General features: G+C 39.4%; 1 protein-coding gene across 1 annotated transcript in view; it reads left to right on the forward strand.

Moving 5' to 3' along the window:
* The window catches only part of ric1 (RIC1 homolog, RAB6A GEF complex partner 1), a 218,438-nt gene that overhangs the window by 105,608 nt on the left and 98,098 nt on the right, over positions 1-14,732 (forward strand). Inside the window, exon 4 of the mRNA XM_043715245.2 lies at positions 12,198-12,305. Within this exon, the coding sequence (XP_043571180.2) occupies positions 12,198-12,305 (108 nt within the window). The remainder of the gene's footprint in view (positions 1-12,197; positions 12,306-14,732) is intronic.

Consider the following 14,732-nt stretch of genomic DNA (forward strand, 5'->3'; position numbering starts at 1 on the left):
ACTCTTCTATGTTTAAATTTGCATTCTTAGCAAATCCTTGTGTGAGGCCTCTCTCCACATCTTGCATTCACCTGGTTTGACCAGGGCTGAGTTTTCTGTTCTGTTTTTATTCCCTAACTTATCACCTCATGTCTTGCATTAAATTTCATCTTTTATCAAATACATTTTCTACAAGATTGTACTTCAAAGAAATAGTAAAGAATATACCACAATTTTTCACTTTGTAAATAATTTAGTATTGTGTTTGTTCTACTGTCAACTGACTTAGCTTTATATACTTGTGGATGTACTATTCTTTTCCAAATGCTAAGAATTCTGTAGCACCAGGATATGGAGGGATAAGGTGAGACTAGTTTAGTTTGGAAATGTGGTTAGCATTGATTATTTGGATCAAACGGCCTGTTTCCATGCTGTATGACTCTGATCTGTCCAATGTGCAAACGTTCTGAATAATTAGTTTTTGGGACTGCTTTTGTCTCTGATTTTATTATCCTGTCTTCATAACCAACCGGGCAGCTTGCAGAAAGTGAGTCTTCCAATGGATCTCAATAGAATACCTGTGAGGAAGTACCTATCAATCACAGAGACGCCTTAAAATGTTCTTATTACTTAGAGTCTACGGGGAAGCAATTTCGTAGCTTTGCTTGTAAATGTTTCATGTACCATTTCTTTCCTGTTTCAATTGTGTACAATTGTATGTTCGCTTTTAAGAATGCTAATTTTTGTTTTCCAAATCCTTTCTGTGCAAAATGGTCACAATATGTAGAAGTGTTCCTGTTATCATTAGCAAGATTTAATATTCTGCTCCTTATATCGGTCTGTGGTTAAAATTACACAAATCTATACTCCAATATGACGATCAATCTGACAGATTTAATGTTGTCATATTGCCAAAGGGACATTTGCTAGTCCCAACATTTTTTGCTATATTCCTCTGTCTGTTTTGCTTTCTGACCCAGTGCTGAAAAAGTATCACTACTTAGAAAATCTGATAGTAAACTCTTTGACCATATTTAGAAGGAAAAGGTGAAATTGAATACAATTACAACAACTTTGTTTAGCCATTAATGTAGTTTTGAAGGTATAACCACCACATTCAGCCATATGACTAATCATGTATTGAATAATCAATTAATATAGAACACTAACATACAGCACTGTCAAACATAACTCCTGACATGCTGATGTATGGCAACAGGACAATGACCAACTAGTCAGCAAGACAGAAAGAAAAACTCTTCTAAATTCACTACCCTGGATATAAATTTGGGAAGGTAGTACTTTTGATACTGATGAAATTGGGTAATTTAGGTTTCATAACTCTGCTCCAGTACAGAACTTGAAAAAAGAAATAAGATGCAAAGCTGTTCATTTTGTACTGACTCAAATGTGAGAATATTACATTTCAAGCTAGCTCAACAGTTTGTACTAAAGGAAGAAAGAATGTTAATTGGTTGATAAGTCAACTTGGACTGAAGTGTTGCCACTGACAATGCAACAAGGTAAGTTTCCCAAACTCCCTGGTAACTTCAAAAATGTATGAGACTTGAACATTGATTACAGAGGGCAGTCATTGCATATATTGCCTCTGTAACCACATTACAGCTCAACTGATTATCATAAATTGGTAGTTAATGTAGCTACTAGTGCACTCAGGATTTTTTCTGCACGTTTAAGGGTCAGTATATTACTCCTATGAATGTTTTCATTCCCTTGCTTTTTTTAACCTTCACCAAAAGGTACTGCACTTCATCTGAGTCTAGATCATCTCTCGCAACTGTCACTTCATTGTTTATTAACAGTCCCACCCCATCACTCTTTCCTAGTCTTGTTTCTCCAAAAGGTGAAATATACTTGAATATTAAATTCTCAGTTCTGATCTCCTTGTAACCAAGTTTCTATAATGGCAAGGCGAACATATTCATTTACCTCAACTTGCACCATCAGTTTGTCTATCGTATTCTCAGTAAGCATTGGGAACTCTGGGAAAGGCTACAAATCAAAACGTAACAGGAGCATATAAAAAGAATACAGCAATCATTATGGGGGACTTTAATCTTCATGTTGTGAGATTTAATTAATTTTGAGAGAGCAATTCATTGTGTATTAGGGACAGTTTCCTAGAGCAATATGTCATGGGGCCGACTGGGAACACGATATCTTGAATCTGGTGATGGGTAATGAGGCAGGTCTAATAAATAACTTCTGAGTAAAAGATCCCCAAGGAAGTAGTGATCATAACATGGTAGAATTTAATATTCAATTCGAGAGTGAAATATTTGGGTCAGAACAACTGTATTTAATTTAAATAAAGGGAATTGCAATTAAATGAGGATATAGTTAGCTAAAATCTGCTTGATGGATAGATTAGCAGAAATTATAGTAAGAAGCTGTGGCATATATTGAAAGAGGTAGTTCGTGCCTCTCAATAAAAATACATCCCAGCAAGGAGAATCTAAGAGAGGGATAAACCAAGCAAACTAAGTTGAAAGAGATAGCATATAAGGAGGCCAAAGTCAGTGATATCTCTGAACCCTGCAATAAATTCTAAGGACTAAAAGATAATTAAGACAGAGAAAATAAAGTATAAGGGAAAACCGGTGAGAAATATAAAAACTGGCACTAAGAACTTCTTTAAGTATTTAAAAGAAAGACAGAGGTCAAAGTGAACATAGGCACCTTAGAAAATGAATCTGGGGAGATGGTTTCAGGAGACAAGGAAATGGAAGAGAAGTTAAATAGATATTTTGCATCATTCTTTATGGTGGAAAATATCTTAAACATTCTATTAACGCTAAAGAATACTGGGGAATAATTAAGTACCATCATCAAAGAAGTATTAGACAAACTAATGGGGCTCAAGGCAGATAAGTCCTTTGGCCTTGGTATCTTGTATTTAAAAGATACCAAAAGAGGTAGCTACAAATATAATGGATGCATTAGTTGTAATTTTCCAAAATCATTGTGTTCTGGAGCAGTACCAGAAGATTGGAAAGCTGCTAATGTGACATTCCTTTTCAAAAAGGGAAGAGGGCAAAAAGCAGGTAATGGAAAGGCTAATTAGCCTAACAACTATTGTTGGGGAAGTATTGGAGTCTATCTTTAAGGAAGTAATAGCAGAACATTCTGAAAGTTGTAGTTTAATCAAGCAGAGTCAATATGGCTTCATGAAAGGGGAATCATGTCTGACTAATTTATTCGAGATTTTTGAAGAAGTCTGAACTAGAGTCGATTAGAGGGGGGTCAGCAGATGTGATGTACTTAAAGTTCGGAAGGCATTCAACCAGATACCCCTCAAAAATGGTATGTCATCAGCTGAGACCCCATGATGTTGGAAGTTGCATATTGGTGTGGATAGGGAATTGGCCCAGACAGGATACAGTAAGTGAGGAAAAGCAGTTATTTTTTGGGTTGACAACCTGTGATCAGTGGGATTCACAGAGACTACTGCTGAGACCACGATAGTTTACAATAAATATGAATGATCTTGGAGGAAGGAAGTAAATATACTGTGGCAAAACCTACAAATAACACAAAAATAGGTAAAAGGGCTGGTTGAGAGGGATACAGGCAGTTTACAGAGAGAAATTGGTAGGTTAAGTAAATGGGCAAAATGTTGGCAAATAGACTATAATGTGAGAAAAGCAAAATCATTCATTTTAGAAGAGAGAACAAAAGAATATTATTTAAATGGAGAGAAAAGCTGCAGAAAGCTGCAACACAAAAGGACTGGGGGTATTTGTACGTGAAACATAGAAAGCTAGCTTACAGGTATAATCAGGAAGCATAAAGGAGTGTTGACCCTTATGTAAAGGGGGTTTGGAGGATGAGTGGAGAACTATACAATATCTCGGTGAGACCACTGTGGTATTGAGAGCAGGTGTCATCCCGTTATTTAAGTGAAATTAACATTTCCTTGGAGGTAGTTCAGAGTAGGTTCACAAGGATGGTCCCTGGAATGGAGACATTGTCTTATGAACAAATTCTAAATGGTCCTCTTTGCTGGAGTTTAGAAGAATGAAATTACCTCATTGAAACAGGATTCTTAAGGAGTTTGGCAGGGTAAATGCTGAGAGGATCTTTCCCCTCTGAGGAATGTCTAAGACCAGTGGGTGTGGTGTCAGACCAGAGGAGTGTCAATTTAAAACTGTGATGAAAAATTCCTTTTGAGGTTTGAGAGTCATTGGAACTCCTTGCCACAGAGAGCATTGAGGCAGAATCCTTGTGTGTATTTAATGATGAGATGGGTAAATTCTTGATCATTAGGGTAATCGAGGGTTATGGCAAAAGGACAGGAAAACTGATATGATAAACGGTAATGCAAAGACTAGAACAAACAGCCCTACCAACCATCAAACCAAAAATCTGGGTCCGCTACGTAGATGACACCTTTGTCATCACAAAACGAAACGATAGAAGAGACATTTAACATCATCAACATCACCCTCACAGGCATATAGTTCACCAAGGAGGAAGAAACCGACAACAAACTCGCATTCCTGGAAGTCACAGTCGAAAGAAAGGACAACGGAGAACTACAAACCTGCGTATACAGAAAACCAACAAACACTGACCAAATACTTAACTACGCCAGCAACCATGCCAACACACACAAACGAGCCACCACACGCTGCAGCATAGACGAACTTCGGAAAACAGAGGAGAACCACCTATACAATATTCAAGAACAACAGATACTCAAAAAATACAGTCCGCAGATTCCTCAAGAACAAAACACGACAAGCAGACCAAACACAGCCAGAAACCTTAACCACCTTACCATACATCAAAGAAGTTTCAGAAATGACAGCCAGACTACGAAGACCCCTCGGAATCCTAGTCGCGCATAAACCCACCAACACTCTCAAACAAAAACTAACAAACTTAAAAGACCCAATACAGCCCATGGACAAAACCAACGTCATCTACAAAATTCCATGCAAGGACTGCTACAAACACTACGTAGGACAAACAGGAAGAAGGTTAGCCACCAGGATACACGAACACCAGCTAGCCACAAAAAGACACGACCCTCTCTCTCTCGTAGCCCTACACATGGATGAAAAAAAAACCCACCATTTCGACTGGGACAACACATCTATCCTGGGACAGGCTAAGCAAAGACATGCCAGAGAATTCCTAGAGGCCTGGCACTCCAACCCCAATGCCATAAACAAACACACAGATCTAGATACCATCCATCAACCCCTCAGAAAACGAACAGGAAATGACATCACCAGAAACCCCAGGAACTTCATCCAGGACAAACATATAAATAGAAAGCAGGAGACAGCAGCTTCGCTTCACTTGGAGGTCACCACTGATGATGTTACCTAGCCAGGTAATGAAACGTCTGGATATCAAACCTACAGCTCAGCGAGCAAACCTACACCCTTAACCTCAACCTGAGCTACAAACCTTCATAAACCTTGCAAAAAGGATGTGATAAATGTCAGATCAACCGTGTTCCTAATGAATGGTGGAGCAGACTTGAGGGACAGAACAACCTACTCATTTTCTTGTTTCTAATGGTCTTTTGGCGATGTGGCAGGGGCGATGTTTTTCAGCCATGCAGGCACAATATCCAATGTGTTGCAGTTAACTTTTGCAGGAGTTTTGTGTGAATGTTGAGCTGGCTTCAAGAAGGAAACTAGGATTTGATTGATCTTCCTATTGGATACGAAGAACGCAACAGAGGCATTGCTGATGGAATTTCTCCCATTCTTATGTGAAATTGAAATACAGTTCCAAGTCTATTGTAGTGACTATTGTGACATCAACTGGAGTGTATACTACCACTTCTGTCGACTTGCAGAGGTTTTTGTTGTCAAATGCTTGCTTCTGCAATTTGTAACAGGCTGCACTAGCACAGCTGAATCAGCATCCAATCTTATCATTGATGGTCTTTTGAGAAAAGTATCTACCAAGTTTGGGGAAGTGCTGAGTGTATTCCAGATTCTCTCCTGTTTGGGAAGTAGAACATTTGACTGACCAGGTTTGGATTAATGAGTTTTATTTTCGTAACATTCAGGGATGAGCTGAGTCAATCTTATGCTGAATTGAAGAAATTGAGCATGGCTAGCAAATCAAGTGCAAAATGTGTAATTTGGGGTCATCCAGAGGGTAGTCAGTTCAGTTTCGGCACAGAGGTTACTGAGGTTAAAGGATTTTCAACCGAACTCTATTTAACATTTGGTCCAAAGGGAAGTTTTTATTTGAGGTGAATACCAATTAAGTAGATTTTAAAAGGTTTTGGAGATAGCTATCTCATAGCTTTGCTTGGCAACAATGCAGATTCTGAAGATGTCTGTTTCAGACCTTCCACTCAAAACAGTTGTTATCATTATCATTATGAAGCAGTTGCAATATTGTGATGAAATTTCTTGGATACTCAAACTTCAGGAGGACAATCCACAGAGCCCAACGATTTACTGAATAAAAACTTTGATCAGGTCAGTGAATGCCCAAATCTGCAAGGTGAGTGTATGGAGTCTTGTTATGACCAGAAGTCCATCAACTTTGAAGATCTCAATTGTAATGCTATAATGTTTCCAGGTTTGTGTTTTCATTTGTTGGAGCTCTCTGACCAGTGTCCATCCACCGATCAATGCTACCATAAAAGTGGGGAATAGCCTGAAGAGCATCAGCTGCTACTGATGATTCACAGTTGAGTTGTTGGAAATGTTCATTCCATTGTTGACAAAAAGAAGAAAGACATTTCAAATGAAGGACTATCTGAAAGGAGCACTAAGCAATCACACTGCCAACAGATCAGATCAGAACTTGCAGTCCAATCCCATTTAATGAGGAATTGTGGTGGAAGTTTAAAGCAGTAGGGTGTTGAGGTTCCAGCAGTTCCCCATTTTCACTAACGGTTGAGCTTGGCACATCAGTATAAAAGACTAGCCTGAATCAGTTGTAGTCATTTTCAATCTTCCCTGACAAAGAGTTATCTCTTTGACAAGTTATCTCAGTTGTCTTGTCTAATATTTATCCTACAACTCTCATTATAAGCACATTTTCTGGTCATTGTCATGTCTCTGTTTGAGAGGATCTTGCTGAGTATAATTCGCCTGTTTGCTCTTGTTTAACTTGCAGTTGATTTTGATCTGATTTGTTTCAATACAAATTTTAAAAAGTGAAATTATTGGGCAGGTTCAGTTCTTTCATGTTATTGTTTTCCAAGGAGATTGTAACATTTGAAGCCTCATCTGTGATCTTGAACTATCAGGCTATACAGGCACTCCTCCAGTTTCAAGCAGGTTCAATTCTGGAGCCTGTTAGCAAGTTGGTTTCTGCATAAGTTGGATCATGGTGTAGGACATTGGAAAGTATGGCAAATGTTTATTTGTTGAGTCTTTAAAATTGCAACTACGTATAGGATTGCATTTGTAAGCATGAGTGTTTGTAAATCAGATATTTATAAATTAGGGATCTTCAGTATGAGTAAAATGGGGTTGGTACTGTACATAAAACCAGTACTGCTTTATATTTTTTTAAAACATATGTTTCCATTCCAGTTTTCGGAATTTCTTCCTGATTTACATTGATGAGCTCACTAAATTGCTTATGCTTTTTTGAGCATCTGCCATAAATTCTAAATTTGGGCACATGGATCCATTAAATCAGCTGCACAGGTTAATTTGTAGCAGTTGGTTTTTATACTTGAAGCAGATCTTCTTACAGTTGGTTAACAATCTGAGTGCACGTCAAATTGATGTTGAATGATCCCTGCATCAAAAGTTCAGTGCATTGTTTTCAAGAGAACTTACTTGTTGGTCTTGAGAGGCTTGTGTGTAATTTCTATTGCTTATACCATATTTCAGCTGTTTTATCTTTGACAATCGCATTAAAGACATTAGAACACTTGAACATAAGCTGCTCAGAAGAATGATAATTTATTTATTTGATGTCTTAAGATGTGTAAAGATGGATAGAAACATTTTCTTTTGAGTCCCGAAGTCCTTTGCTTTCAGGTGTTTTTAACTGATCTCCAACTGTATCCTTATAGTTTCTCCCCATTTCCTTGCTATCCTCTTTCAACAAACTGAGGAATGCTTACTGTTTCACATCAAACTGTAGGTGAATTTTAGACAATACAATTTCTGTCCTTCGTGATCTTTCAGCGCACTGTGGCCTTTAAACTGTCAGGAGTCTGTTATGAACTGGGCAAGCTTTTTGATTCTGGAATTAATATCCTTTAAGTGAGCATGTTTTTTAATTAACTTCATTCAGGAACGCACTTTGATAATTATTTGCTAATCTTTGCATTTAGTATATGAAATAGGTGCAGTTACTAGATTTTGGAATGAAAAATATAATCTTAAAATATGTCTATTTATTTATTTTTCCACCTGAGATTAATCGAAGTTTATGATCCCTATGGGAGAATCCTAGACCACAATAAATTAATTGATTTTAATAACCATCGATGTTCCTAATTAAAGAAATTACCAAGAAAATTCCATGAGTTTATAATGTTTACTTTAACAGGAATCAGCACTATTATGAATGAACAGGGACAATTGTTCCCTTTACTAGTAACATATACTCTTTAAAGTCATTTCAGACATTATTAAAAATGACATAATATTCAAAATTACAAGTTTTCCTTGCTGTATTGCTTCCAGGTCAAAGCTGGCTACCATTGAATCCATTATTGACTGAAAATGAGTGGGAGAAAAAACACTTCTATCCTCTTTTAATGAGCTATGGACAGTCACTCTAATTTAACTATGTCAAAGACTCACTGCTTTTCATTATTACACCGTCTAGTGTGTGTTAATGGGAGACATTTGTGTATGTATGGAATATATGTTGTGATATATATAAATGACCTGGATGTGAATGGACTGTCACCACATATGCAGATGACACAAAAATTAGTAGGAAGATAGGTGCTGAAGATGACGCATACAGTGTGCAGGGGGATGCAATTGGTGAAGCAATTGGGCAAACAATTGGCAAATGAGATGTAATTTGGGAAAATGTGAGATTACTCACTTTGACAGGAAAAACAAAGGAGCTATTTATTATTTAATTGAAGGAAAGACTGCAGAAACCTTCAGAGGGGGATTTGGGAATCATTGTGCATTAATCACAAAAAGCGAGCATACAAGCTTCAACAGTGATAGGGAAAGTAAATGGAATGTTGGCCTTTATTTTAAAGTGAATGGAGTATTAAAAAATACTTTTCAAAACTCCATAGGTACTAGTTAGATCACACCTGGACTGTAGCGAACAGTTTTGCTCTCCTTACCTAAGGAAAGATAGACTGACTATGGAGGCAGTCCAGAGAAGGTTCACAGGTTGAGACTGGAGGAAGGATTGAGTAGCTTCAGCCTGTTAGAAGAATGAGAGGAGACCTTATAGAAACATACAAGACTCTTATAGAATTGGGCAGATTAGATGCGTCAAACTTTTTACTTCTTGTGGGCAAATTTGGACCAGAGGACATAATCTCAGAATACATGATCGTTATTCAAAGTTTGTGAGAAGATTTGTAGCTCGGGTCCTCGTTGTTGTGGTTCTGTTCGCCGAGCTGGGAATTTGTGTGGCAGACGTTTCGTCCCCTGTGTAGGTGACATCCTCAGTGCTTGGGAGCCTCCTGTGAAGCGCTTCTGTGATGTTTCCTCCGGCATTTATAGTGATTTGTACCTGCCGCTTCTGGTTGTCAGTTCCAGCTGTCCGCTGCAGTGGCCGGTATATTGGGTCCAGGTCGATGTGCTTATTGATTGAATCTGTGGATGAGTGCCATACCTCTAGAAATTCCCTGGCTGTTCTCTGTTTGGCTTGTCCTATAATAGTGTTGTCCCAGTCGAACTCATGTTGCTTGTCATCTGCGTGTGTGGCTACTAAGGATAGCTGGTCATGTCGTTTCGTGGCTAGTTGGTGTTCATAGATGCAGATCGTTAGCTGTCTTCCTGTTTGTCCTATAAAGTGTTTTGTGCAGGGATTTTGTACACTACATTGGTTTTGCTCATGCTGGGTATCGGGTCCTTCGTCCTGGTGAGTTATCTGAGAGTGGCTGTTGATTTGTGTGTTGTTATGAGTCCTGGTGGTCGCAGTAGTCTGGCTGTCAGTTCAGAAATGTTTTTGATGTATGGTAGCGTGGCTAGTCCTTTGGGTTGTGGCATGCCCTCATTCCGTTGTCGTTCCCTTAGGCATCTATTGATGAAATTGCGGGGGTATCCATTTTTGGCGAATACATTGTATAGGTGTTCTTCTTCCTCTTTTTGCAGTTCTGGTGTACTGCAGTATGTTGTGGCCCTTTCGAACAGTGTCTTGATGCAACTTCTTTTGTGTGTGTTGGGGTGGTTGCTTTTGTAGTTTAGGACTTGGTCTGTGTGTGTGGCTTTCCTGTATACCTTTGTGGTGAATTCTCCGTTCGGTGTTCTCTTTACCATCACGTCTAGGAATGGGAGTTGGTTGTCCTTTTCTTCCTCTCTAGTGAATCGGATTCCGGTGAGTGTGGCGTTGATGATCCGGTGTGTGTTCTCTATTTCTGTGTTTTTAACAAACACAGAACAGCCAGGGAATTCCTGGAGGCATGGCTCATCCACAGATTCAATCAATAAGCACATCGACCTGGATCCAATATACCGGCCACTGCAGCGGACAGCTGGAACTGACAACCGGAAGCGGCAGATACAAATCACTATAAATGCTGGAGGAAACATCACAGAAGCGCTTCACAGGAGGCTCCCAAGCACTGAGGATGTCACCTAGACAGGGGACGAAACGTCTGTAACACAAATTCCCAGCTCGGCGAATAGAACCACAACATGATCGTTATATTTAAGATTTAGATGAGGAATTTCTTCTGAGAGCACTTTGTCACAGAGGGCTATAGAGGCTACAACATTATTTATATTTGAGGCTGAGACAGACAGATTATTAATCAGCTCGAGAATCAAACATTATGGGGATAAAACAAGAAAGTGGAGCTGAGGATTATCAGATCAGCCAGAATCTCATTGACTGGCAAATCAGACTGTGCTGAATAGCCTACTTCTGTCATAGAGTCATAGAGATATACAGCATGGAAACAGACCCTTTGGCCCAACCCGTCCATGCCGACCAGATATCCCAACCCAATCAAGTCCCACCTCCCAGCCCGCGACCCATATCCCTCCAAACCCTTCCTATTCGTATACCCATCCAAATGCCTTTTAAATGTTGCAATTGTACCAACCTCCACAACTTCCTCAGGCAGATCATTTCATACACGTACCACCCTCTGTGTGAAAACGTTGCCCCTTAGATCTCTTTTATATCTTTCCCCTCTCACCCTAAACCTATGCCCTCTAGTTCTGGACTCCCCGACCCCAGGGAAAAGGCTTAGCCTATTTACCCTATCCATGCCCCTCATGCTTTTGTAAACCTCTATAATGTCACCCCTCAACCTCCAACACTCCAGGGAAAACAGCCCCAGCATGTTCAGCCTCTCCCTAGAGCTCAAATCCTCCAACCCTGGCAACACCCTTGTAAATCTTTTCTGAGCCCTTTCAACTTTCACAACATCTTTCTGATAGGAAGTAGACCAGAATTGCATGCAATATTCCAACAGTGGCCTAATCAATGTCCTGTACAGCTGCAACATGACCTCCCAATTCCTGTACTCAATACTCTAACCGATAAAAGAAAGCATACCAAACGCCACCTTCACTATCCTATCTATCTGCGACTCCACTTTCAAGGAGCTATGAACCTGCACTCCAAGGTGTTTGTTCAGCCACACCCCCTAGGACCTTCCTATTAAGTGTATAAGTCCTGCTAAGATTTGCTTTCCCAAAATGCAGCACCTCGCATTTATCTGAATTAAACTCCACCTGCCACTTCTCAGCCCATTGGCCTATCTGAGGTAACCTTCTTCACTGTCCACTATACCTCCAATTTTGGTGTCATCTGCAAACTTAACTAACTGTACCTCTTATGCTCACATTCAAATCATTTATGTAAATGACAAAACATAGAGGACCCAACACCAGTCCTTGTGGCACTCTAGTGGTCACAGGCCTCCAGTCTGAAAAACAGCCCTCCACTACCACCCTCTGTCTTCTACCTTTGAGCCAGTTCTGTATCCAAATGGCTAGTTCTCCCTGTATTCTGTGAGACCTAACCTTGCTAACCAGTCTCCTTGTCCTGACATCTTGTATTCTTGTGTATCATTTTAACAAGCTGATTTCTTTTAACAGAGGAAATCCAAGAGTCAAAGTCACTCCAGGTTACAAGGAGGAACAATGTGCTCCATCCCTAACTGTGGAGATGAAGAAAGTGCTCGATTTCCAAGCAAAAATCACAAGGTAATGGTTGAACAAAAGCAGTTTCTTCTGTTACAAGTTGCAACTATTATTAATTCATTAGGGACTGTGAGTTTGAAACTACCTCCTAAGATTAAAGTCTAATCTTAATGAGTGCACAGGTAGTTCTCCTATAATGCCACAGTTGCGTTGCCATGCAACACCCTGTTATAGGAAATTGTACAATAGAAATAATGGGGCCTATGGGAAAAACAGGGTTGTGGCGAACCACCAAAATTACCTGTAAAAATCGAAACAAAAATAATAGTTAGCCTATGTTATGACACTGGGTAAACACTTCTGCTAATTTAAAACCAGCAACACAGAAAAGATTTATCCCGTGCAGTAATCTAATTCGATAGGCCAAGAACCAATTAAAGTTAAAGATGATAATTGACTAACAGCTATTTTCAACTCCTTCCTTGATCCTACCTTTTACCTTCCCCTTCTATAATACTAGTCCAATAAAACTCCTGATTAAGTTTTACAAAACAAAACTTCTTATCTCAACACCAGGTAGCTTTTGGTTCTTCTCTGTACTCCTGTCTTCTTTTCTTCTTCATGAGGATTCTGCTTCACAGGTTACTGATCGGTAAAGGTACCTTTAAGAGAGCTATTTTCTGGGCAGTTTCCAGATGTCGTTGTCTTGGCAGTTTTCCTCCAAACTGTTCAAATTGCTCCCAGCTTTTTGTCCTCAATGTGTAGAGACATCTTCATAACGCTTTTCCAAGTCCACAAACCAACATTTCATAATAAAGCTCTTCACAAGAAAGCACATGATCCGACTGATCACGTGATGCCAACATGGAGTCCAGTCCTCCGCACATCGTGGCACTTAGTGCTGGGGATGAGAATCGCGTAACAGCAAACTGGAGTTTGCTTTCAATAAAAAAAATTGACAGTTCGCATTGCAGACAGTTTGCATTATAGGAGAACTGCCTGTATCCTCTTATGATTCAGCTAATGGAATTGTATTTTGTCAAAAGTAGTGCAGGTGGCTATGGTTGAATTTTGCCATGTGCCAGAAAGGAGTACACCAGGCAACATTAGTGGAGTCTTATGTCAAGTAAAAAGTAGCCTTAATCAGGAGGATCTTGATCTAAAGTTAGAATTATTTTTCAATGTGAAATTTGGAACCAAATAATAGTTTTTCTTTGTATTTCATTTATGAGCTCATTTTGAATTGCTTCATTCCATTCCCTGTTTCATTTGGAATTGATACACAGCCTATAATCTGAAGAAGCATTCTGGTTTATGATACCATACTGTATTTCGAATTGTCAAGCATTTTATTTATGGAATTGTGCAACGTGCTTGGTACCTCCCAAGAATTCTTAAATTCATTATTTTACTTTGTGTTTGCAGTGTCGAGTAATAAAAAGAAAATATGTTTTAAAACTTTGTGATTGCATTTTATTCTTTGCTTTTCTTTATTGCTATTTGCTGCTGAAGTTGATCTGTTGGCATGATGTATGGGTGTGATTTCTATTTTGCTTTATATTCATTCAGGTATACTCCAATAATGCACTGTTGTTCTGCTATAAGCTGTTTCGTTAGCACAAATTCACTGTAAAGCGATTGACAAATTGGGGACATGGTTTCTAAAGCATAAATTTTTAAAACGTATTGGCTGCAATGCAATTACATGACCAACACTTTAAGCGCTGTTTCTAAAGTGCGATTTTTCTATAATGTGGGGTTGCACAAGAACGCATCCATCATTAGATTAGATTACAGTGTGGAAACAGGCCCTTCGGCCCAACAAGTCCACACCGACCCGCCGAAGCGAAACCCACCCATACCCCTACATTTACCCATTACCTAACACTACGGGCAATTTAGCATGGCCAATTCACCTGACCCTGCACATCTTTTGGACTGTGGGAGGAAACCGGAGCACCCGGAGGAAACCCACGCAGACACGGGGAGAACGTGCAAACTCCACACAGTCAGTCGCCTGAGGCGGGAATTGAACCCGGGTCTCAGGCGCTGTGAGGCAGCAGTGCTAACCACTGTGCATCATGTTATAGAACTACTTGTATCAGCATCATTCCTGTCAATAAGACCAAATAATGCAGTGTTTCCAGACTTCTGTTCTCACTGTGTGATAGTTTCAAGAATGAAAGTTGTGAGGAATCCTCAGTGATGTGGGGGTGATTGTTAATGGGAGTACAACTTTTATGACGTGCACAGAGTTCCATGGTAACCCTTGTTGCTCGCAACCCTACTTATGTTTCTGTTCCACATTTTGGGAAGTCTTGGGATAGGGCAACTTCTGTCACATCTGTTAAGTTTTTCTTGACATATATCTCTGCCCTTCCTTCTAATACACTATAGTAAAACACTGGCAATCTGGTGTAACCTGCATTGTGCAGCATCTTTGGCTCTTAGTAATACCTGGAAAATTATTGTGGAAATTCTGGTCAAACA

Source organism: Chiloscyllium plagiosum, unplaced genomic scaffold (assembly GCF_037043375.1).
Source record: "Chiloscyllium plagiosum isolate Xiang-an unplaced genomic scaffold, Cpla_swu_hap1 HiC_scaffold_2, whole genome shotgun sequence".
Lineage (NCBI taxonomy): Eukaryota > Metazoa > Chordata > Chondrichthyes > Orectolobiformes > Hemiscylliidae > Chiloscyllium > Chiloscyllium plagiosum.